The 26,576-nt window shown below is 30.5% G+C and overlaps 2 protein-coding genes across 2 annotated transcripts in view; both read left to right on the top strand.

Annotated features, from left to right (window-relative positions):
• Positions 1-24,614, top strand: part of LOC107449489 (non-POU domain-containing octamer-binding protein) — a 157,124-nt gene extending 132,510 nt beyond the window's left edge. The window contains exon 11 of the transcript XR_015434232.1: positions 23,898-24,614. The gene's annotated coding sequence lies outside the window, so the exon portion shown is untranslated. The remainder of the gene's footprint in view (positions 1-23,897) is intronic.
• Positions 1-26,576, top strand: part of LOC107449558 (glycerophosphodiester phosphodiesterase 1) — a 52,677-nt gene that overhangs the window by 20,889 nt on the left and 5,212 nt on the right. The window contains exons 4-5 of the mRNA XM_016065115.4: positions 18,347-18,439; positions 23,516-23,733. Coding sequence (XP_015920601.1) covers positions 18,347-18,439; positions 23,516-23,733 — 311 coding nt within the window. The remainder of the gene's footprint in view (positions 1-18,346; positions 18,440-23,515; positions 23,734-26,576) is intronic.

Here is a 26,576-nt window from a genome sequence, read left to right as displayed (position 1 = left end):
TTTTAATAAAAATTAGTTTTTATCATCTGAATTATCTATTGAGATGATGCCCAACATTGCCTTCAGCCTATTTGTTTGTATTTGTAGGCAATTCCAAAAAATACCCTATTCCCACTATGGTATTTTTCAGACAATTTCTTTATGGAATGAATGAAATTTATTCCACATATTATTGATAGTAGTATAAGTAAACATGCACAATAGTAGGTGCATTCACAATAACTTTACTATTATAATCATTTGTATGCTTTACTTCACTTTAAATGTCATGTTTGGTTCAATTTGCGTAATTCTTTTACTGTGTTGCGATTTTCACAAACATGAGTGTACAATACCTTTTAATGGGGTAGAAACCAGAAAAATAATTCGTTCAAATAATTTAAAATAAAATATAAAAGTCTTTTAATATTTAAAAAATAATTTTGTATTCATCTAATTTTTTTCAAATCCATTTTTATTACGGGAACAGTTAACATCTCATGCATGACAGTCTGCTAAATGATGCCCAAACTATATAGTCTACTATACTATACTATATTTAGTATTTGCATGATGGTAAAAATCAAAAAGTCGAATTTTTGGTGAAAATTTTGGTTTATTGTTCCCATAATTTAAAATATGTATATTTTTTTATACTTTTCAATTGGAAAATAAGTTTTAAAAAATGTATAATACAAGTTTATATTCTCTCAAAATGCTTAAATTACTCTAATAAAAAATGTATATGATAGTGATTTAATTAGTTCTTGACACTGCTGTATAACTATTGAAGTCAAGTTCTAAGAAATTATTTTTGAATTATTGAAGAACTAGATTAATAATGGAAAAACATAGGTGATACAGTTAATTAATTTGAGGCTGAAATTACATGTTTATTGAGAGTAAAAATATTAAGTTCATTTTTTTGCAATGCTACTCATATAATGAGACTAAAGTAAATATAAAAATATAATTTAGTACATTGAGTTACATCTCCAGTGGCGTAGCGAGCTTAACTCGCGCCCGGGGCACAATACCCTTTTAGCGCCCCTCATTCGAAAACCATGTAATATTATATGTAAAATAAACTCGTAAATTAAAAAATAAATAAAGTCATAGACTCAAGCTAGGCTTTAAATTTGAGACAAAAAATGTAATTGAGAGAACAAGACTAGATTTTGAAATGTATATGATCATCTAGAATTAGTTCAAAAGATACCTATTATTTATTTTACATATTTATGAAGAAATATTTTAAAAACACGCAGTTTTAAAACAATAAAAAAGTAGATGTTTATTATCTCTAAGGAGATACATACATTTAATAATCATATGATTATAATACATTAATAAAACTAATTACTATGTCTAAATTTTCCGTGCTTTTGATGAAGCAAATGTATCAATAATATCATCAAAATTGATCATTTAAAATTTTCTCTTTCCACACTTAAAAATGCTAGGCCACTTAGGCGATCTGTCAAAATTAATTTTAATTTGCTGAATGAACATTCGCAGCTAGCAATTGATACTGAGATAGCCAGGAGTATTTGAAATGCCGCTCTCAGATTTGGAAAAATATCTTCTCCATTCGAGATTGATTATAAAAGTAAAAAATTCTAATGGAGTTTTAGGTTTAATTTCTTTTGTACTGCGGAGTAACATTTTGCTGTCACATATTTTGATAAGAAGTTCTATTACATTGAAATCTGTATTATAAAATTCACCCAGATTTTTGCAATTTTTTTTTCAATGTCGTTATCAACATTATCCTTGTTTAATAAATTTTCAACGTCTAGTAGAAATCCAAATTTGAAATTAAGAAAAATCCAAATTAGAAATCCAAATTTGAGAAAAAACTAATTTTTTTGTCATCTGTGAAATTTAACATACCAACGGTGCAAAAAAAATTTATATCTCAGGCTTTGGACCCAAAAAATATTTATTCAAATTATTTGAAACCACTCATTTTGGACGAAATTATTTACATTTGTAAATTTTAAAGTGCAGAAAAGAGGGAATAAATATCATGTTTTATCTAAATTCCTTGAATTGAATATCACATGAGCGGAAAAGAGAAAAAAAATTAATTTCAGATGCTCGAGAATTTCTTAATTGTTGCTATAATTCCTAATAAGTCGAAAAAATGTTAATTTATCACAGAATTAAATTTGAAAGTAAAAAAAATCTTGTCACTAAGTTTCAGATTAAGAGAAGATTCAAAATGATACGTAACAAGCATTCTTTGTAATGCTTGTTATTTTGTCTCTCTTTTTAATATTAAAAAAACTTTTATAAAAATCTGACAGCAATACTTAATGTTCCTTCAAACATAAAAGAGTCCTATATAAAATTTCGTTAAAGTTGAGGCCCGCCATTTGACTGGTGTTTTTAATTGCGGCTCCCGGTCTCATGTAAGTTTTGGAAACCCCTGCTCTAGCCCATAGATGATAACGATAACCGCTTGTATTCTGGCGCTCCATTGCGTTTCAGATGTGTGACCTGCCATCACGGCAGCATTATCGTAACATTGTGATCTGCAGTTTGTTAATAAAATTTCATCGTAATTTAATTTCTCTAAAATTGTATTTTCGATCGAGGCTGCATCTTTAGCATATATTTCAATAAAACTCAAAAAAGATTCTTTGATGGAAACGTTTTTATTGATAAAATCAGCATCTACATGCCTAGCGACATTTGTTTTCGATGAGAGATATCAGGAGTTGAATCAAACAAAAGTCCACAATATTTATTTCTTTTGATATCGTTTATTAGTTGATTTCGAACTGCAGATGCCAGAAGATGAGTGAATTGATTTTGAATCTGTGGTGACAAATATGAGAACAACAAATTTTTCTGTTAACAAATTTTTTCATACTTTATTCACTTAATAATAGAATCGTCGAGTAGATGTAGTAAGTAATTTTTTTGATTTATTACTTATCAAGAATGCCTTGAACTTGAAAGGTAGTAACAAAGTGAAATATACAATAGAATTTATGCTGACATTAAACTTATACATAACATTTTATATTTAATAACATTTTATTTTTATTCTAAGCAGAGCGCGATGACAAGGACGTGAATTAAATATTGAAATATATTTAATATGAATATGAATTTAATATAATATTTAATATGAGTTAAATATTATGAATAATATTTATGAATTAGCATTTATTATATTGCACTGGCACTAATTTAAAATATATTTTCCAGAAATCAATTATAATAAAAAAAAATTATCCAGCAATTTTTTGTTTTGCGGACCATTTGGCGCCCCTTTGTGAGTAGCGCCCGGGGCATGATGCCCCCCCTTGCCCACCCCTCGCTACGCCACTGTACATCTCTTTCTAACTTTTATATTCCTGCGAACCATCATTTTTGTTACTGGCTTATGTAAAAACTTTCAAAAAGTTTTTTATGCTCTTTGAAATTGGACAATATTTTGCGTCAATTTCTATTTCAGAACTAAGTATACAGCAAGATACAGTTGAAACTTATTAACGCAAAATCGCTTCATGCGAAGCATCACTTTACACGAAACATGCGTTCAGTCCCATGAGTAAAAAATCTATTATTATTGTATATTACTTGTTAAACATTCAGGCTGATTATTGCTTAACACGAAAGGAAACTGAAAACAGCACAGATATAAGAAGAATATGAATAAAGTGTTATTCATTTTGAGGAACGTTATTTCTACTTTCCGCTTTTGTTAGTTAAATAAAATAGTTAAAATTTTTATAAATAAGTTGTTAAAATTTTTATTTGTTTAATACACAATAGTATTCTTAGTATTGTTTACATACATAAATGTAGTACGTAATATTTATTAGTAGCATGTAATAAATCTTTTTCACAATGTATTAGATAAGTTGAAATCTGGTGAACGTGAAATAATTATGTTAATCTCGCCAATTACGCGTAAACAAGGTTCGACTGTATATATTTCAAAACAGAAAATTTTTCACTAAATACTTCTTTAGAGCGAAGTTTATTTCTGTCGCAATAAAACTTATTTTCCCTTTTCATTCTTCAAAAGAATAATTCATCTTGGAAAACATTATTGAAGGCTGTCAGAATAGATAGTAAGGCAAGTGTGGGTTTTTTGGCCTGTGTAACAAATCGATGGTTTTGACAAAGAAAAAAAATGATGTCAATTATGAAAGAAATTACTGTTGCCATTTTAAGTGGTCCTTATTAAAAATTTACTTTTTATAATCGGAATTTGGTTGGGGAAAAAAATCATCTCTACAGTTTCATAGTCAGATGTAGCAGTTAAAAATCACTATAGGCTCAATCTTACCATTAACATTGAAGATTTTTTTTTCTTCAAATGTATGTTTTTCAAACTTTATTATTTGTTTTCTAAATTAATTATTTTTTAAATTTATAAGGGATATTTGACACTAAAGGAACTTTGGTGTCTTACATTGATATTGCTCAAAGACCCACATCAACTACCCCCCCTCCTCTCCCTCTCTAGGTGTGCTTACACAATATTCGAAGGTTCTGGGGCACAATTTTCCGAAAACCGAAGGCACTATTTGTTGAAGTACAGTTTCTTGATATTTGATAAGTAGTTCAATAATTGTAGCAAGAAAAAGAACATTTCTTTGGAAAAAGTAATACTCGAGATATTTCCTGACAAAAGTTTTTTTTATGTCATTATGTTTGTTCAGCCTTGCAGAGAGTTATAACAGGGTTCCCACGGTCCTTAAAAATGGCTTAATTTTTTGGGGGGGAAATAAGGGCCCTTAAAAGTTCTTAATTTTGGTACAAAGTTTTTAAAAGTCCTTAATTTTTTAGTATCGCTATACTTAATAGGAACGAGTTTTTCAGTTTTTCATAAAATATTTTTAAAAAAAGTCATTCTTTTATCACCTAGAATGAGACCTTGCATTGAGGGTACAGCATTTTAGAGAAAAAATTTTTTAGCTTTTTCTTTTCGGCATAACTGAATATTTAACATGATTGACCCACAAATGCACGCCTAGCAGCGAAATATAAAAACTTTCTTTTTATGATTTTTTCAATGTTTTTCTCAAATGTATTTATTTATGACTCTATTTTTAATGAATGAAAAAATTTGCAAATCTTAATTTCTGTGCTTCATTTTACTATTCAATTTCAATTAAATCATTTAAAATGAAATACGGATTAGTTTCATAGATGTTAACATTTAGCAATCTGAAAATATTTTTAATAAAAAGCACAACCCGGGTTTGCGAAAATTGCCTTTTCGGATTTTGGCGAACCCCGTTCATGAATACAATTATACCAGTAGGGTGACCTGGGGTAATTCCTGATCAAAAAACGCAAACATCTATTTTATGAAAAAACTATTCAAAATAGAATTTTAATATTTACTGGAAGTTTGAGGCTATATGAGATGAGTCCAATGCCACCTTCTTTTGTTTGAAAATCTAATTGGACTTTAAAAGATTTCAAATTTTTAGTGATCAGGAAAAAAAAGTTCTTCATTTTTGCTTTGTTTAAATATGTGGGAACCCTGTATAAGCACTGCTTGTGTAAAATACTCTTATTTTCAAAATAATGATTGCAAAAAGACGTGACAAAAAAAATTTGGAAAATAATTAAACTTGGAAAGTTTGTAATCTAAGTTGGGAAAAGGTTGATTTATTAATTATTTTGTGTTTTATTCAGAGACCATTAAAACTATCAAAGCTAGACTAGTATGGATCACTCAAGATTGATCACAGGTGATTGTCTCTTAATATGAGACAGATTTGAGTGACAACCACTGATATTTAGTTTTATGAATCTTTCATACTTTTGCAATAACATGACTGCAAAATCAAACTACAGTCTTTATTGGACGAACTTCCATTTTGCAAATTTCTCTCTGTTACGATTTTTGTCCTTCTTCGAGGAACCAAGAACAGTTTGGAAATTTCTTCGTAAAATAACTTCCAAATAGCGGAAGTGAATTTTATATCCAACGAACTTTTCTTTTAGATTCACTTTCCCTATTTCCCCAAAATATTTTAGAACATTTCAAACGCATTTTATGGGATAAATTGATTTTCGAAGCCACTTCACTTTTAGAGAAAGCGGTAAAATCCCTTTTTGTTTACATTTCAAAAGAAAAACTGAGACAAAACGAGCGGATTTTATCAATAGCCATTAAACTTAAGACCCCGTGTAGTAATATATGTTTAAAATTATTTTTATATTAAATGCAGCTATAATTTTAATATATGCGGGCAAATTTAAAATCGGAGAATAGAAAATACTTAACGTTTAGGATTTTTGCATTTTAAACCTCTTGTCTAATGCAGTCATTAACATGAAGAAGAATAAATACAAAATTTATGTCATAATTGTACATTTCGAAATTAATTTAATTTTTAATCTAAAATTATTTAAAAAAATATTCATTAAATTTTCATTGCAGTTTTCATCACATGCCCAGAAGAGGATTTTGATTTTTGTATATATTTGTTTTGTTAAAGCGTAAAAAATGCATGCTTTATTCATTTTATATGTTAAAAGTTTATCGTAATCCTAAATTGTTTTAAAAAATTTACTTATAATCATTTTTTTTAAAAATTTACTTATAATCATTTTTTTTAAAAATTTACTTATAACCATTTTTTTTTAAAATTTACTTATAATCATTTTTTTTTAAAATTTACTTATAACCATTTTTTTTTAAATTTTACTTATAATCATTTTTTTTTAAAAATTTACTTATAATCATTTTTTTTTAAATTTACTTATAATCATTTTTTTTAAAAATTTACTTATAATCATTTTTTTTTTAAATTTACTTATAATCATTTTTTTTTTAAATTTACTTATAATCATTTTTTTAAAAAATTTACTTATAATCATTTTTTTTTAAAACTCAACACTTGAAATCGTAATTTAAAAAATGAATAAAACTTGGTACATTTTTTATAAGCTAATATTTCAAAGCTCTGCTTATTTACACTCCTATTTATAGTCATCAAGTCAAAATCAAACTATTTATCCAAGGAACATTTATAATATTTATTAACATTTAGACAAACAACCCAGTTACAGTTTGCTACATTTCATTTTCAGTTATACAACAATAGTTTACAATATTTATTTACATTTTAAATAGTACTTCAACTAAATTTTTAACCATTAGCATAGTCTTGGATGGCACCCACACACTTTTCGACTTTGTTCAAGAGTAATAGTAAACAGTTGCTATGGCCACCGCTGCTGTTTTTATTTTCACAAGCAAGGCATTTTCAATGTATTTACATAATAATAATTTAAAGTATTTTTATATTCTTTTTATTATGAACGTATAATGACTGGCTTGACGGTGATTTTAATATAAATATGTATGCTGAAGAAGGAAAAGTATTTTGTGACTTTGAGTAACAAACATGCATGGAGACAGCAACCCATGATTTGAAATGTTTAACGGAATCAATCCAGAAAGAAAAAACATTTGACCCATGGGTAACCAGTAATCGTAATAGGGCGATCACAACTTTTTTCTGGATTTTTTTTTTACATTTGTTTCCCTTTTTTTTTAAATTCAATTAACTTCCAACACTGATTCAGCAATTGTTTATTGTGAGGAAAATAAAAGGTTTTTTTTTTTTTTAAACTATTTCCTATTCATCTGATACTCCATTTCAGACTTAACTTTTGAAATGAAAGCATACTGGTTTTGACAATGATGGGTCTCATTTTTTTCTACTGAAAGGTATTTGGAAGAAAGAAAAAAAAAGATTCTGTTAGTTGAAATGGTACTTTTTGATCAAACAAAAAGAAAAAAGGCCAGGATATTAATTCATGCCTGTAGCACTAATTAAAAACTGAGTAGGTTAATAGACTATTAAACGTATAAATTAAAACATATGTTCTCACATATTAACGAAGTATTCAAACATTTTTAGACCTTCAAATCAAAGTTTCGCATTACAATTTAATTATTTATTAATAATATTTTTTCACAGGATGCGTAGAAAATTTTTTCAAAAAAAATAAACACCTTTTAAGTACTTTTTAAGCACTCAAAAAATATTTTTAATCACTTTCCAAAAAACAAAAACAAAAAAATCATAATGAGGATCTGTGCAGCAATAAAAAAAAATTTCTATAGTTTAAAGTTCTTAATTTATAAACACAAAATCAATAAAATTTAGAAACATTTTCAAAAACTTTACATCATCATGATAGAATAACTAGTTTCTGATAAATAGTGCAGAGAAAATTATGAAAAATCATGCATTTTTTGTAATTTAGAACGAGAATCGAGACGGCAAAAAAAAAAGTCTCACTTTAAAGGTAGAAAATGAAGCACTTTTTACCAAACCCCGAATTAAAAAAAGCTCCTTGAAGGGCTTTTAAACGCTTAAATCAAAAATAAACACCTTTAAGCACTTTTTTAAAAACGCTACGCACCTCGTTATAATATGTAAATGGTTGTGAATGTTTTTTTTTCCTCCAGTTTTTCTTAAAACATAAAGTGTGCGCCATGCGCTGAAAAAGAAAACTGAACACCCTGGATGAATTGTACTCTAATGATCAGATCGTACTACAGCTTATTCTTAATGGTTTAAAGAAGTGATCTTAAGATGTTGATCTAATCATCGGATCTTCACATTCTAGAACTCAATCTTAATGGTTCAATGGATAACTTCAAGTATGCTAATTGATTACTGCAGACGATAATTTAAGTTGTAAAATGAGACACAAAAACGTACTTTCTCTAAATAAACATACCTTTTTTTTTTTTGTATGGATTCTTGACCCCCAAAATATACAGGGTAGCAGCAATCTGGGAAATAGTCTTAATAGTTTGGACAAGTGAGCGGTTCAAAGTTTGGATTCCTTAATTTTGCTTATTGCGTATTCTATATATCGAGAACTCATAAAGCGAATTAAAAAAAATCTTAACACGCAATTATAAAATTCGTTAATCCAAAGATGATCATACGAAAAATAATAATTACAGGTTATCTGCTACATTTTAGATTTTCTAATTCATGACTTTCCATGATTCATTCCAAGAATTTTTCATGACTTAACGAAGTTACTATTCTCTCCCACAAAAACACAACAATTAATTTTAAAAAGGATTATAATAACATTCTGAAATGATAGGTAGAACCAAAACTGTTAAACTCTGCATCTTCCTATTTATTGATTTTAAATTTTAAAAACGGAGTCAAGTAAGAGTTGAAGCCATAAAATAGCGGGAAAAAAAAAGCAAATAAATTTCTTTCTTCTTTTCTTTTGCAGAATTATATTCTAAAGATAATTTTCTTGTTCATCGGAAAGGAAAGAAATTCTACTGAATTTTCTGTTCTCATTTCAGAATTTTAAAAAAAATTCGACAATGACTAACTTACTTCAGCTAGAATTTTAAATTGATAAAATAAAAAAATAAGAATAATAAAAAAAGATTCTGAAATCACAGAAGTTTAAAAGAGAATTCGCTCTAGAAATGATCTTTTTTCTTTCATTTTTTGGAAGAACACCCTAATTTTTAAAGAACAGGATAAAAACGTTTTATATTTTAATAAAATATAACTGTGAGTGGAGATTTTGTTAGAAATTCAGATATTCGGAATACCACGAAATTGGGGGGGAGGGGGATTCGGATTTTTAAAATTAAATTTTTCGGAGACCTAAATCCATAGAATTTAAAAGAATAGTTAAAATCATGGCACATTTTGTTCAATACCGAAATTCATGATTTTTCATGACTTTCTAGGTGCGTAAAAATTTTCAGCGTCCATTTAGTAAAAATGTATTATTTTATTTTATTTTATAATAGTTGAAATATTTTTTGCGTCATTTTAAAGAATGCAAAACCGTTCGAATGATGTTTTAGTTGTAAAAAGTGTTTTTGGGGAAAAGGTATTTATAGAGTGGGTATATCAGTAACACCTTTCGGTTTAAACAGAACACCAGTGAAGATACCATCTGGGCGAACATTCTAGAGTAAATCTTCGAAGGAAAAGAACTTTTCAACGTGTCTTCTGAAGAGGTTCTGAATGAAGTGGCGTTGACAACTCCACCTTCCTGCCAATGGATGATGCTAAAAACGAATGTTATTTATATTTGAGTTAAAGGAGGATAGGCGCCAAATCATGTCAGTCTATCATAAATACAGAAACTGGAAATTTTAGTTTCTTTTTTTTTACTTAGATTCGATCACATTTTAATATGTTATTTAATAACCGTCGTTGAACAGCCGACCCAATTTTTGGGTTTACGACTGTTAATATTCAACTCCGTAGCCTTGTCATTTTGAACCAAATCCAGAAGACAAGGGAACTCCTAGATCAAGTATTGGGAGAAATTTTCCTTCGTGGACGACTTTTTAATGGAACCCGTATTTGTGTCACATGGAGAGGAAGACCACGAAAACCTTCCACGGTTAGCCTGACGGCAAAAGGACTCTTACCCATGATCCGTCTACCACTGAGGATATTTCGTGTCAGCACTGTGGTCGGTGCAAGCCATCGTGGGATTCGAACCCGGTTCACCTCATTGGAAGGCTCTATCCCCTGAACCATCGCGACTCCACATTTTAATGTGAACATCGTTCTGAGATGCCAGCTGACTTGTAGCTATCATTCAAAGCGTCATTGAAATGTGAAAGTAATGAAAATAGGCCAAACAGACAAAAAAAGCAACAAAAAAATGTTCTTAAGAAAAACACCACTGTAAAAAATTCCAATATCGAATTAAAATTTTTGGAACCAGATCAAACATAAATACACAAGTGGGCGACCTTTGTGCTAAAATACAAAACCAAGGCAAACAACGTTAAAGAGCACACAAAAAAAAAAACACGTTTTTTTCCTTAGTTTCAGATCAAACATATCTAAATAAGATCGTTAAAATACTTAAATATGTATCTAAGATGCAATAACTCTCATTGAAATAAAGTTTAATGTAAGGGCTCGTAGTTGTCACGATTAAAATTAAAATAATTTTTTCATATTTTCCCTCATTTCTTTTATTTGTTCCGATATTACGATGAATACGGGATTATAATAGAATCGTCAGAATTTTTTAAAAATTACTTTCACTTGACAAGAAATAATAAACTAGACTTTTCAACGAGTTCAAAAAGTGATATTTTTTCTTCAAAACTGTCATTGCGACTCATACAAAACTTTTGCAACACTGAAAAATGATGCTTATAGTGGAAGGTTAATTTTTCTGAAAGTGAAGCAGGCATTAAAAATTGGCAGCTATATTTGAAAAAAAATTTACAATGACACATTTATTGAAGTGCAATTCTGTTTGGATTTAAGTATTACTTTTATTTAAGACTGCATGTGACAAACTTAACCATCTAATCGAGCAAGAGAATCATTCGAAAATATGTCCACTCTATATATTTAACAGGAAGCCATGTGGAACAAACTTATTACGCATCGAAGTGACACAAAACAAAATATGTATCATCGGTTACACTAAAATACATAATAAATAAGTAAAAGACAAGAATGAATTATATTTTAATTAACTTGTTGTTCATTAACATTCTAACTTGAATACTCTATTCTTCAGATAGGTCTTTGCTACCTTTTGCGAAATCTCATTTGCCGATCTGATTCCTTATTTAGCGCTGCCCTTCATCATCATGCAGCCGTGATTCTGAATACAAAAGATTTGTAGTCTCACACTCTATATTTTATAACTCTGTTTATTACAGTCCTTCCGGGCAAGTCTCACTGCAAAAACCGTTCCATTAAAAAAAGTTCTTCTCGGAAGGAGTGCCATTGTCTGCTGGATTGGGCTCAAAATGACGAGACTGCCGAGTTGAACAATGGTAGTCCTTAACTCAAAATTGGGTTGGTTATGAAATAGGTACAGAAGGAAAAGAACATCGCTATGAAAAATAAAGTGTTATTTTAAAATGAACTAATGTACAAGGATTAGTTTGAGGTCTTTTTACATATTGTATACTTTTATTTCCTTAAATGAGCTGTGAAAATCTTGCAATAAATACTTATTGAATTATGATATAAAAATTATATATCTTAAATAAAAAAAAAAATTTCAAAACTGTAGTGTGACAAAATATTGCGTTATTTCTGTTAAACTATCACCGAGAACTGAGTCATAATATATAAAACCAAATACCTGTGCTTCTTACGGGGTAAGAAACTACAAAATCATCGTTACGGAACTGAAAGATGTGTCTACACAATCTATATCAGCTGCAGTTAACTAGTGATATGGAAGAGCAACTTATTTGTTGATCTTCCTAGTGATTTTACGTTATTAAATGTTCATCTCATCCAACTCTCTATAAAATTTAGCGCCTCTTTGGATAAAAGCGACGTTTTATTATTTATATAACGTATCGTAGGGTAATTTAAAAAATCAGGCTCATTGGGAAGGGTAATGTGCCTGGAGATCAACCTTTAGTTTTATGCTAATTATGCATAGAATTTGCTAGGGTTTATTGTTGTTTACAATAAGTCTTCGATAGCTTAGGTTTATTGTTTGAAATAAATTTGGCTAAATGATGTCCTTTCCTGGCAAAAAGCCTTAAAAGTGTCTGGCTGATTAAAAAGTATGAAAGGTTGTTTGGAAAGAGGCGGATTATTCAGTTAGCCTACGACAGACATATATAAAAATTTATTCTCATAAAAGAAAGAGTGTTCGATAAACGTCAAACGAATCGTTAATAACCTTGACAAATGGATTTTGGTACCTCCCTTCTAATGAGTCTCAAGGTTAATTAATTAGACGAAATGAATTTTAATACAGATTATTAATTTGATAAATTGCTTTTGTCAATAAGGTTGTTACCGATGTCGTTTTTTTTTTCTATCATCTACTAATCATACACAGCTCTTCTGAAAATGTGATTTTGATATTCTTCAGAAAGAGGATGTCCTTAAATTTCAATGAAAAATCTTTTGTATTGTAACATGGTGCATAGCGTTTTTATAAAGTGCTTAAAGGTGCTTTTTTTCATTGGGCGTTTTTAAAAAGTGCTTCATTTTTCCTTTTCGAAAATGAGATTTTTTTTTCTTTAACCATGTCTATTTTTGCCACGTATTATGCAAAAGCGTTGTTCCATTCAACCCCACAATCTATTTCGGCCGTCGGTAGTATAAAAACGCCTTTTACAGGTTTTTTGCGAGTCCTCATACTGAGCTAGGTTCGGTGTGCAATGCATTTTGCAAAATATTCTTAATTTCAGGCTTCTAACCTCTGATATCGAACCCAAAAATTCTATGGATCGTTTTAAAATGGCTAATGTAATCAAGAAAAAGAGTTCTTTGTCAGAAACAAGTTTTTTTTTTTATCCTATAAAGTCTTTGAAAATTATTTTGTTAATGCATATAGTGCATAAAAATATTTTGTGAGTGCTTAAAAGTGTTTACAGCTTCTTTTTTATATGATAAAAGGGCAAATAAGAAATGCAGTTTTTATTTAACAGTTGCCCTTTTGGAATAAGTCGCAAATGTGTTCTAAAACTAGATTCTTTGGTACTCATATTAGCCACCTTGTGTGCCAACAATTATTTTTTACAAACGCTTATGCTGTTCATTGAATACTGATAAAAATCATTGGAGTGTTGAATTATTGCTTATAAAGGAACAATAAAAGGCCTCTTGGCTAAAATATGTTATCTTCCAATCTTATTTTACTTCAGTTTAAAACCGTCGTTGAACATCCGACCAGGGTTTAAGCTGAGTCTAAAAATTCATTAGCAAAAAAGCTAAAATCTGAAAAAAAGTTTTAGCAAAATGCTAAAATGCCATTAGGCTTATAAAATTACTTTATATCAAACAAGTACTGTAAGTTATCTGACAAAGAATAGCTTAATGTACAAGAATATCAAAAAGAATACCTATAACAAAAAAAACATTTATTATTTATCAAAACATTTTGGTTTATACTTAACAATCTTCCTTTCTTTCATGTTTGCCCATTTTACAAATGCTTCTTGAAAGTTAAATGCACTTTCAGGGCCCTCAATATTAATCATTAACAAATTGTTTACATGGTTAATTAACAACCTGTTTCGAATATTAGTTTTAATCAAATTAAGGCAGCTAAAGCCCCTTTCACAGTCAACAGTGTGCATTGGTATTGTTGCACAATACTCTATAACAGAAGTTATTAATGGGTTCAGACACATCATGGGTATATAAAATCTTGTCTGATCAATCCTTCTTGTTTGATCAAGTTTTTTTCATGGATGTTAGCGTCATGGTTTTTCGCGGAAGCTTTTTTTTTAATGGAATTTAGTAAAATCCTTTAGCAAAAATGCGAAAATGCTTTGTTGAATTTTAGCATTTTTGAGGGGTCTTTTCGCATTTTGCGAAAAAAGCTACCGTAGCGGAAACCCTGCATCCGACCCAATTATTTTGGGGTTTACGACTACTAATGTTCAACTCCGTAGCCTTGTCACTTTGAACCTAATCCAGAAGACAGGGGACGGATCGAGTATTGGAAGAAATTTGCTTTCGTGGAGAACTTTTTGATGGAACTAACCCGCATGAAGAGAGAGAGAAAGAAGAATTGCTGTCTATTATGATGCTCACTCACATCTACCAGCAGAAGACCCTGAGGACTCTTCCTTGATTATCCCGAGTTAATTCGGGTATCTTCATAACCCAAGAAGACTCGCTCGTAGCAGAAGTTTGTTTTGTTTTCATCACGTTTTTACTCGGCTGGAAGCAAACAAAACATAATCTGTTGTGTTTGGAAATGTGCCAAATTTTGTTTTGGAAGTTTTGCTGTTGGATTGTACACTTTGTGCGATTGTATATACGATGGTTACTGAATTTCCATAAATTAAAAAAGAATGGCGTATCACCTCACTGGCGTTTGGAAAGTATCACTTTGTGTTGTTCCTTGTTTTAAAAACTATCATACAAAAACTAACATTTAATTTTTTTTCGTTTATCCGAGGTAACTCGGGATAGTAAACTGATTTTAAATTTTTACGCATAAAAAAAAACATTTAAAAATTCAACTGAAATCTTGTGTATTATGTATTGTTTTAGTTCCTTGTATTTATTAATGAAATAAAAAAATATGTTCACTTTTTGCATTTTCAAAAAAATGGTGCTTAAAAATACTCCAATCTTATACTTCTGAATAAGAACAACTTTTTAAAAAATAAACAATACTGAAGTTTTTCACTTGACATGCTTAAGCTAAGTCATAATAATCCACAAAGGTAAATAAAAGGTGTCTAAACGAACGCAGTTTGAATTCCTCATTTTCGGAGACTAGCAGCTCGCCGTTACTTAAGTATTTCTGCTAAAATATGAAGATTATAATGATCATTTTTAAATGTTGAAAACTTTCTTTTAAAGAAGTCAAATCTCCCTGTATAAATTAATTTACGATGAATTTAACGTATCAAAAGTGTACTAAACTTGATGAGGACATTCTATATTGAAGTCTATTATATTGCAGTCAATATTTGGTTATGGAAGTTATACAGTATTTTATTGAATACAGTCTTCAATTATTAGACGCACTGTGAAGATTCTAAACAAAATCTTAATTATCAGGTGATACTCTATACAGCTTTGGTGTTTTGACGAGACTGTTTGCACTCGTTTACGTTCCTGTATCAATGGTTTAACATTGCAATACAATACATTAAAAAAATAATATATCAATGCAAATAGTGTCAAAAATCACCCGAATAAAAAACCCATTACACGTGTGTTTGAATATAAAAGTATTGTGGATGAACTCGTGTCATTATTAAAAACACTACAGTGCGTCTCATATTTTGATCTAATTATTATAATATACTAACATAATACCTTATACAATATATGTTCTATATTTATATAATACAAGTATATCATCCAGTTTATATAATCGTCGAATTTATATTATGTAGCGTCTCATTTAACCCATGGATCAGAGTTGCCAGATTGGGCTACTTTTAAAAGTCCCCGCTACAGATAATCGAATTTGGGCTACACATTATTTTTCAAACGCTACAAATCTTAAAAATGCACTTTTTTTTAAAATATTTTTTCCCTTCCCATTATAAAATTATTCTGAAAAAGTCTGCAGTTTCTTTATCTTTCTTAAAACAGGAAATTTTTTTTTCTTCCTGAAAATGCTTTAGTTTTGGATTCTTCATTTGTTTTGCTGCGCGGAGTCTGGAATCTCTCCATATCTATGCTTCAAATTATAGACTCGTGAAATCGCAAAGATATAGATGGAAAAATGCACGGCCTAGTATGATGGGGAAAAGAGCTTTAACTCCAAACATTATTAATCGTTTATCTTCTGGAAAAATCACGTGACCTTTAATCTGATTTAAAACGGAATATTGAATTTGACGAACTTTATAACAGTTCCCTGCCTAAGACCTGCTTATATATATATATATATATATATATATATATATATATATATATATATATATATATATATATATATATATATATATATATACATATATATATATATATATATATATATATATATATATATATATATATATATATATATATATACATATATATATATATATATATATATATATATATATATATATATATATATATATATATATATATATATATATATATATAAGCAGGTCTTAGGCAGGGAAGGAGGGTACAAAATGTATATATTAATTATTAGACAGCTATAAAAGTGGTCACGAAATGTTGTGTTCTTCATTATATGTGACTGAGAAACTTGCAAAGTAAGTCCGTAAAATGTTTCAATTTAGGGAAAGAGGGAATTCTTAGTAATTGTAATTGGTTTATTAAGTAGGTCGCGCGATTCCCACCAAGAGCAAAGGGAAAAATGTCTTACTTTTAATTAATGCATGCTTAAACCAAAAACAGATTTAGGGAATGGATGTGAATTTAAAAGTGTGAGAAAGTGTTTCGATTAGAATTCGATTCGAAAGGATTTACAGAAAAGGAATAACATAAAAAGATTAATTGAAGCCTTTTATGTTATATATATATATATATATATATATATATATATATATATATATATATATATATATATATATATATATATATATATATATATATAACATAATTTTGTTGGGCTAAAAAATGTTCTCTACTTTTGGATCTCCCATTCGCTACTTTTTAATCTTAAATTCTGGCAACACTGCAATGGATACACTAACTTAAACAAGTGCAAACGATCTCGTAAAAACAATAAAGTTGTTATAGTATCAACTGATAATTAAGATTTTACGTAGAATCTTTTAGTGCGTCTCATAATTTGGCAAAGAACTGTATATGAATGCCCTGCCTATTAAGCGATAATTGGTATGAAATTTGTATTATTTCGTATAATCTGCTTCATTGTAATGAATTCTTAGGTGAGGCATACAAATAATAAACTATTTCAACGAATAAAAGCTGCTGCGGGGTGAGGAGGCAATATCGAAAGAGGAATGTCTCCTTTTGTCAGACAGCACGTGCAGACGACACAGGGCTTTCCCCCCAAATGAATAACGGTAGGGTCCTTCAATTCAAGCTGTTGCGGCGATCAGTTTCTCATAACACGAGTGACATATGATATGACACTCCCATTTATTCTTGTATCGACTTTTTTTTTCTTTTCGATAAAACTAGATTTTTCTCTTTCTAACAAACTCGAGTCATTTTATTTTATTTTATAACTGTCATTAAACAGCCATTTTTTAGGTGTACGACTACCCATGTTCAACCACGTAGCCTTGTCATTTTGAACCCATTCCAAAGGGAACTCCTGGTTCAAGTACTGAGAGAAATTTGCCTTCGTGGAAGACTTCTTGATGGAACTCACCACATTTGCGTTACATGGAGAGGAAAACCTCCCAGAGATAGCCTGACGGCAAGGGGACTCTAACCCATGATCCGTCTGCCACTGCGGATATTTTGCGTCAGCACAGTTGCAAGCCGGATTGGGAATTCGAATCGACCAGCCATCGTTGGGATTCGAACCCAGTTCACCTAGTTGGAAGGCGAACGCTCTATCCCCTGAGCCATCACGGTTTTAAGTTGATCCATTGGCAAAATCTAATTTCGAGGACACTTCTTATTTTAATAAGAGTTAAAATTAAAAATAAAAAAAACACGGAATTATAGATTGGTTTTATATAAAAATATGATTCTTTTTTGCATTTTCATAACAACGAAATTGCTTAAAAAACGCTCTTAGTTGCAAATCTTAGCCCAAAAATGTTTCAAATAATTCTCTTAACTAAGGAAGGTGGGACTGGTTGCATAAGTAAGAAGTTTCATCGGGCAATCAAACAAATTTCGGATGTTTTTCAGCCCAATTTCCTCATTAGCGATTTTCTCCCGTTGCTTAAACATTCTCTTTTCAAGCGTTTTCATGCATTAAAGACGAATTCTTATTTTTATTGTAGGCAGTTGCTATAGTGAGTGAAATGTTTAAGAAACACAAGGAACTCTATAAGCAGGCATTAGTTGCCTCTTTCTTCCCGTCTTTCATTTATCAAGTAAGTATCAGCTCTTCTCATTCCATCATTTGTGTACTGTGTGACTCATGCAAACTAATTTTTTTTTAAGCTTAAAAAAAAAAATTTTTATTGGTATTCGAGACTTTTTAAAGTCTTTTTAGTGAAGGTTTGTTTTTTTTCTTGCTTTCTAGTTCAAAAAAAAATTTCTATTTTATTTCAACTACAGTTTTTTAATTATTTAGTTTTATAGTCACTCTGCCTATGCTACAACGATCACGTTGATCATTCAGATAAACGTGCATAACGGATAAAAAATAATTGAGTATGACAGAAGATGCCAACCAAAAATGTTTCGATTAAAACTATAAGCTAGCAAAATGCAATTGTTAAAATATTTAACGAAACAGAATGGTTGATAGTTGAATTTAAAAACAATGACTTCCGCTAAGTGAACGAGAAAATTCCATTTTTTGAACGCCTCTGAATTAAAAATCGAAAATCTGGTTTCGTCATTTGTTTATAATTGTACTCATTTAACTTCATGTCGTATTTCTAGTGCCTACAGTATTCCCGCAATCCGGTATACTGAGACACGAATTCTTTATTTTATTATGTACTAGCCGCCTAAGTCGGCCAGCTGTCCGCCACGCTAAAGGTTTTCACAAATAAAGTTTTTTTAAACATAGCAGGAAATCTGAAGATTAGTGGACAATTAAAGTGTTCCTATCCTGCAATTTTGTCTTCATATTCAGTTCTGCTGCAGATGTGTTATAGCTCTTGAGGATGTTTGAAGATGTAACTTTGCTATGGTAACCTAAGGCCTATGGTAACCTAACCTATAATATAACTATCAGGTGGAGACTTGTTTTTTTGTTTTTTTTTAAAAAGGCCTCAGTAATTGTAAAAGCATACAAAAGTTGCTTTCGAAATCATCATTGGCCAATAGCTGAAAGATCATCTTCCAATCTTCTTTGACGTTCCTCAGGTGTTTCTCGGGTCCTAGCACTGCTAGTTGAGACATGATCTTCTTCTAATCTTCTTTGAAGTTTCTCTGATACTTCTTGGGCTCTAGAATTGCTTGTCGAAATTCGGTCATGTTCCATCCTTCTTTGACGTTCCACAGACGTTTCTTGGGCCCTTCTTCTTCTTTGAGAATCTCTTAATATCTTTTTCTTTGACAAAATACAAAGTTTTTTGGAAGGCGGTTCTGCCATGTCAGTAATCGGGTTTTTAAGAAGTCAACGAATACTTTAGAACAACAATTACTATGAAAGCAAATCATGAAACTTCAATATTAAAATCTAAGTGCTTACCTGCAAACTGAAACTTTCTGAAAATAACTAATTACATTTAATAAAAACTGTTAAAATAAAGAATAGAAAAACCAAAGAGATCCAAGGTAAGTGTGATCATTCCTTCAAAAACAATTAAATTCCTATTTAATATATTATATAGCTACAACGCTTAAGAAAAAAACACTAAAATGCTAAATACATGAAAAGAACACGAAAACGAATTAATCTTTTATGGTATCAATTTCTATTTCTATATAATTTTTTATGGTATCAATTTCTTTTTCTATATCGCTACAAAAATTATCGTCTTCGCTTAAGAAAAAAAAAATAGAGCGTGGAAAGAAGAAGGAAAACTTATTATAACAATTATGAACAGCGACAAATATATCAAAGCGAAGCGTTCTATTTACGTATCGAATATGTTGCCACATTTTTAATACCAAAGTTAAACTTTTCTCCACTTTGTTAAATGTAAACTAATGCGAACCTTACAATTAAATTATTAATTCCTTCATATATTATTGGTTTAAGTTGTCGAAAATTAATATTTCAATTGTAAGGTTCGCATTAGCATACATTTATAAGAGTGGAGAAGAGTATATGCATTTTTCAATAGTTTTTTGAATATGGCTCTTTGAAGACTAAAAAGCATAGATATTTTTACAAAATGACGGATAACTAAAAAACTAATCCAAATTTTTGAAAAAGAAAAAAAATACTTCTTCATTATGTCAAAACACAATTATGTGCCGAGTTTCGTGCCTGGGTGAGGCTTCTGGGGCGATATATTGTGATTACAGACACACACACACAGCCGCGTTTATTATTATGTATAGATGTATATCTTTATATACAAGAAGAGAGTGGAATGATAACACATAACCAATCACAAAAGACTTTTGGTTAGTAACGCACGAAACAGCCAATCAAAATTGAGAACGCATGTATGTGAAAAGGTAATAATTTTTATTAATGCTGTATGCAGAAATGTTACAACTAAACTTACCTGCTAAATCTTGTTGCGATTTTTATTTTGTATTGAATGTGTGAAATATATTGAACAGAGTTTACTTTAAAATACTTATATCTTTTATAAAAAATGGATCGCCGTGAATATCGTAGGAGATATCAACAGCGACATAGGACTGAACATAATTTAGCAGTACAAAATTACCGGGAAAATAATCACAGTACTATCAATACGCGACAGCGAAATGCGCGGCGAAGAAACGTTGAAGAGTCAAGACGTTTAAATGTAAACGAATAATATGGAAATAAATTGATAAAAAATTTTGTATATAAGGAGGTTTTGTAAATAATTTTTAAATTTATCATTGTTTTTTACTTACTTTCAAAAAATCGTGCAGCCAGAAATATTAATTAACGGTTCATATTTGTTTGAGATATTTCTTAAATAATGCATAAAAGTGCAAATCATTGGTACACAAAAAGATGTGAAAAGAAAAATCAATGAAAAATGTACATAGCTAGGTTTTGTGAATATTCAGAGTTCTATTGTAAATAATTTTTAATTTTATTGTTTTCACCTTATTTTTTTATAACAATTCAGACGAAAATGTTTATTAACCATTGATAACATAAATATTTCATTTTACATTTGTTTTTTTTTATTCGTATTCAATATGACAAAAAAATTAAATTGCTTAATTTAATTTGTCGAATTTCAGTTACATATGGTTTTATTATATAATTTGCTTTTTGTCTGATTGAAACTAAAATATTTTGTCAGTTGACAGTATTGTAGTTAATTGGGCGATTACTTGCAATGGTTGTTTTTGAAATATTACTCAGCATCAACTTATTAATATTACATGTTTTAATTTGTTTTCCATATTTTAAAGTTTTTTTTAATTAGGTGTTAATTGCTTTCAGTTTAAAATTTAAATTACTGGAGGGGGGGGATGAAGCACCTTATAGGGAGCGTCCGGCATCCTATAAGATCAACCATGATTTGAGTTAGTAGGGGTAAAAATGTACTCAAGGTTACCCCTTGGCAAAATTGGCGACTTATGTTTGGCGCCATTCCTGTTTGCGCGGAACACCGTGGTAACAGGAATAGCTGCCAAAATATAATGATATTTCAATAAAACATTGGAAAATTTCAACAATTGGAAAATTAATAACCCCAAGAAAATGAACTTGATTGAATTAAATGAGCCAAGAAATGAATTAAGCTTGAATATCCTCAAATTTAGGTGCATCGAATTCTCTAATAGCAGTTAGATACTGTCCAAATTTATCATGAATAGAATCTGTGTACCTCCATTGCCACATAAATTCGGCGAAATACGAATCGAAAATTGCGTCTGTGGTATCGGACTGGCGATGACATTTTTTTCTAATGTCCCTTTTTATGACTGCCCACATACCTTCGATCTTATTGACCAGAAGAAAAGGTAACCTTACCAGCCGGTATCCAACTTAGAACTAACGGACCTCTGAAATCACATATATCGTTGAACATTTAAAACTAACGCTAAAATCTAAACCAATCAGAATCACAATTGTGTTTCAACATCGCCCAGCTTGGTGATCAACCGCGATTACAACTGCGCGAGAATCAAGTTGCACCCTCAAATATAGTCAACCCGAGTTAGGCTCTGCCACGCGTGCTTCGAATACGGAGATTAATCTCCGGCTAATGCCCTATAGTAATTTGTTAAATAATATTGCTTCCTCGCTTTATGTAAGTTTATATTATTGTTTGTATTAAAATTGCTTTATATAAATTTATAATGCTGATAACAAGGACCTCTGGCATATTACAATTATATCATATTTTCTCTATGTGATGTTGGTGCAGAAAAATTGCCTGCTATTCTCCAGGAAAACGAACTTAATTTTGTCCGCGAAGCGAACAAAAATGTAATTGCGTAGCAGTTATCGGGGGTTGGCGAGCGTTAGCGAGCAGGGGGCGGAGCCGTCTAGTATATATATATATATAGAGAGAGAGAGATTAATAAAATACAGTCGAACTCGTTTATAACGTGCACAAAGGGACCGTAACATTGTATTCGTTAAATCCGAGTGCTCGTAATAAACGGATCCTTAAGGCAGGCGTGCAACCAGAAGAGGAAGGGGGGCTTGGGAGGTCAAATGATTGAATTTATTTAAAATTTAATTGATATTTACTTACTTTAATTACATTAATTAAATACTTTTCTTAATTTAATGACAACTAACCTCCCCAACCTGCAAAAGATTAGAGCGATAAGGGCAATTAAATTTCAGCTCGCAGTTTTTTTTTAATTTCACGCATTTCTTATCATTTTGAAAAAAAGATAAGACAGAAAGGCTAGAAAGATGAGAAAAAAGATTGTCAGACAGAAAAATATTGCTCGCTAAAACCGGGTCTTGCTCGTTAAAAGCGACTTCTGTTCCTCGGTAGACTTAACATTGATCCAACCAAATATTCTCGTTTCCCTCGGTAAATCCGAGTTCTCGTTAAATCCGAGCTCGTTATAAACGAGTTCGACTGTATTCTTTATTTTTGGAAAGAATATCGATTTTTGAGGGAGTGGGGGTAGGAGGAGATAATGATGAATGCGAGATAGCAAAGTCTTTTAAATAGTAAGGGTCCCCTGATGTGAATCGTTTATGTAGAAGTTTGAGTGACGCAAATATTTAGGGGGGTCGGTTATTGAAAATAAATGAGAAACTCCGTAGATGTCATTCCAGAGACCACTGGCAACAAGAGATCGAAGGTTTAGAAAAGGCTCCTGAACGGGCTAATGAATGATATGAAATATGAAAGGAAAAATCTTGGTTTCTCAATAATGTGTCCTCTTCTTCATTTCAGCTTCGTCGCGTGGATCCGGATATTGTGACGGCCCTTACTTGGAGACCCAAATTTGTTTCTTTCACAGACATCCCCAATGGTAAACCGAGGTTCGATTCCTTTCCCAAATCTCAGATGGCTCGGATGGGTGACATTCTACTGGAGTGGGCATTCCACAACATCCTCTGGTACCTTACTGGTGTCTCAGCTGTTTTAATACACAAAGACTATCTATCTGCGTGAGTACCACCTTTTTTCATTTTATGAACCGCTTCCCTGGATGTTGTATGTATATAGTATTGCAAATCCCGAAGAAACTCGCATTAATTCGTCAATACGTTTTATTTTAATTGCGATTTTATTCGCCCGGCGGAAGCGAAACAAAAAATAATCTGTAGTGCAGTGATTCTCAACCTTTTTTTTGTTGCGGCACACTTTTAACGATTTCGAAATTTGACGGCACACAATGAAAAAAATTAGATTTAAAGTAGTTTAATTACCTATTTTATACTGTGTTAAATAGTTTGTGATAATAATTTTGAATGTGAAATAAAATAATATGTACTACAAAAGCAAATTTATGAAGGGATTAATTATTTCTTTCAACCAATTTTTTATTAGTTAGTAACAGTTATTTATTTTTTGCTAGTTATTAATTGTTAGCTTGCTTTCTGTAGTAATTAACTGTTAGTTTTTTTTTTGCATTAACTGTTATTTTTTTGTGATTTCTTGTTAACTAGTTCCTTTGCTAATTATTAATTGTTATCTTAATTTTTGTAAGTTATCCATTGTTAATTTGTTTATTAATTGCATAGCTTACTTTAGTGATTAGCTCTTATAAAGTTTTTTAATATTGTGTGTCATATAACACTTCCATCTTATTTTATTATTGTCAACGACAAGACAATCGCCGACAAAGATGTTCACGTGGTTAAAGTGTGGAAAAATTACAAAAAGTATATATGTTTATATATATAAATTTTTATTTAATTTAAACTTTACTTATAATTAAAAAAAAGCATTATAATTTTTATTGTATCATTTCTAATATTTGGCGGCACATTTTAAGAATTTGGCGGCACACAAAAGTGCCACGGCACAGTGGTTGAGAATCACTGCTGTAGTGATTGGAAGTTTACCCATTTTTGTTGTTGGTGGAAATGCAAACGTGTTTTGTGTTATACGATGGTTGCTGAATTGACATAGGAGTATGTACTATCATTAGAGTATTAAAAGCAATAAAAATGAATTACAATGAAAATTTGCACGTTATTTCGGTGGTGAAAAAGCTTCATTGTTGTTCCCTCTAAAACATTTTTTAATGATACTTTAGCAAAATCATAGACTTCAATGCAATTAAATTATTGACCTTCAATAATTATAAATGCACAAGTAACGTGGTATCGTGCGAGTGAATTTTAAAACAAATTTAGTTTCGAAACCTTTAAGGGGGGAGTGTTTGCATGGGGCTAGAGTTGACAGATGGAATATTTCTGATATGTTATCGATCAAACATTGTCTGTTATGGCTAGAAGGAAAAATTGTGTTACATTTTTATGTGTAGTTACAGGACAAAGCACAACAAAATTGTTAAATATGTATTTAAAAAAAAAAAAATTCTAGGTTTTTAGGGTGGAAAAGTAACTTGTTAGTTTTTACTTTAACTGCCATTTTACATATTTTATTCAGCAATAGGACAGGAAGAATGAATATGCTTATTCGAACTAAATAATCGAACTTTACCTTAGTTTTGTTACCACTATTAGAATCCTTTTTTTCCCTTTAATGCAAATTATTTATTGTGGGAGAAAGTTACATAAGTATAGACATAGAATTTTTGCCACTAAAATGGCCTTTTAACGAAATGTGTCAACTATGGACGATTTCCATATCTCACTGATTCATTATATATTTTTATTCCTTGCTTTTGCAATCTACAATAAAAATTAATCTTAGAAATAAATGTGCAAAATAGGACCAAAAAAAATTCAGTATAACACAACTTAAAATGTGTAAAAAAAGGTTTTTGAAACGTGATAGTGAACCAAAAGAAGGCAACTCAAATGCTTCTTTAAAAAATATACTAAATGAGGGAGTGACACATCATAAAAATGGTTTCAAAATGACTACGAAATGAGGAGGAGGCTGGATTGGAAACAACTACTATTGAGTGTTGTTGTTTACTAGTCATCTACGGTACTTCCAAAATAAATAAAATACTAAAAGCAAAAGAATAATTTGATAAGAAGAATCCAAATCTATTTTTGAAAAGACAGATTTAACCAATGATTTCAAGTAATCGATTTATTATTTTAATCAAGTGTTAATCTTTTTTATTGAATCATAAAATTCATGCATTATTTTCTTAATAATATATACTTACATAGAATTAATTAGTGCATACACCTAAAATGTGGCTCGTTTAAATTGCTTCCATTAAGTATATTGTTATTTTATAACTGTCGTTGAACAGCGGACCCAATATTGGGTTTACGACAACTCATGTTCAACTCCGTAGCCTTGTCATTTTGAACCCAATCCAGAAGACAAGGGAACTCCTGGATGGAGCATTGGGAGAAATTGCCTTCGTGGAGGACTTTTTGATGGAACTAACCCGCATTTGCATTACATGGAGGGGAGGGCCACGAGAACCTTCTACGGTTAGCCTGACGGCAAGGGGACTCTAACCCATGATTCGTCTACTACTGAGGATATTTCACGCCAGCACTGTGGTCGGTGCAAGCCGGATGCGGAATTCCTATCGACTGGGATTCGAACCTGGTTCACTTCATTGGAAAGCGAACGCTCTATCCCCTGATCCATCGCGGCTTAGTATATTGTTATTGTACTTCTGATAGCTAGTTTGGAAACGAAATATCATTTAGATTTCTTTAATAGCAGTGGTAACAATGAAGCTTTCGTCGGCACTTTCCAATGGATACACATGTTTTATAATGTTTATTTCAGTGTGCTGCAACCTTAACTTAAAAATTGATGCAGCATTTATTTTCGTTCTTAAAAATGTTTGTCTAATGTTTCGGTGAAACTCTCGACCCCTACATTAAAAATGAATGTTCAAAGG

This window comes from Parasteatoda tepidariorum, chromosome 5, assembly GCF_982258835.1.
Source record: "Parasteatoda tepidariorum strain Cologne lab strain chromosome 5, Ptep-v5.0, whole genome shotgun sequence".
NCBI lineage: Eukaryota > Metazoa > Arthropoda > Arachnida > Araneae > Theridiidae > Parasteatoda > Parasteatoda tepidariorum.
The sequence above is the reverse complement of the archived record's forward strand: the minus strand, read 5'-3'. Positions and strand labels throughout refer to the sequence as shown.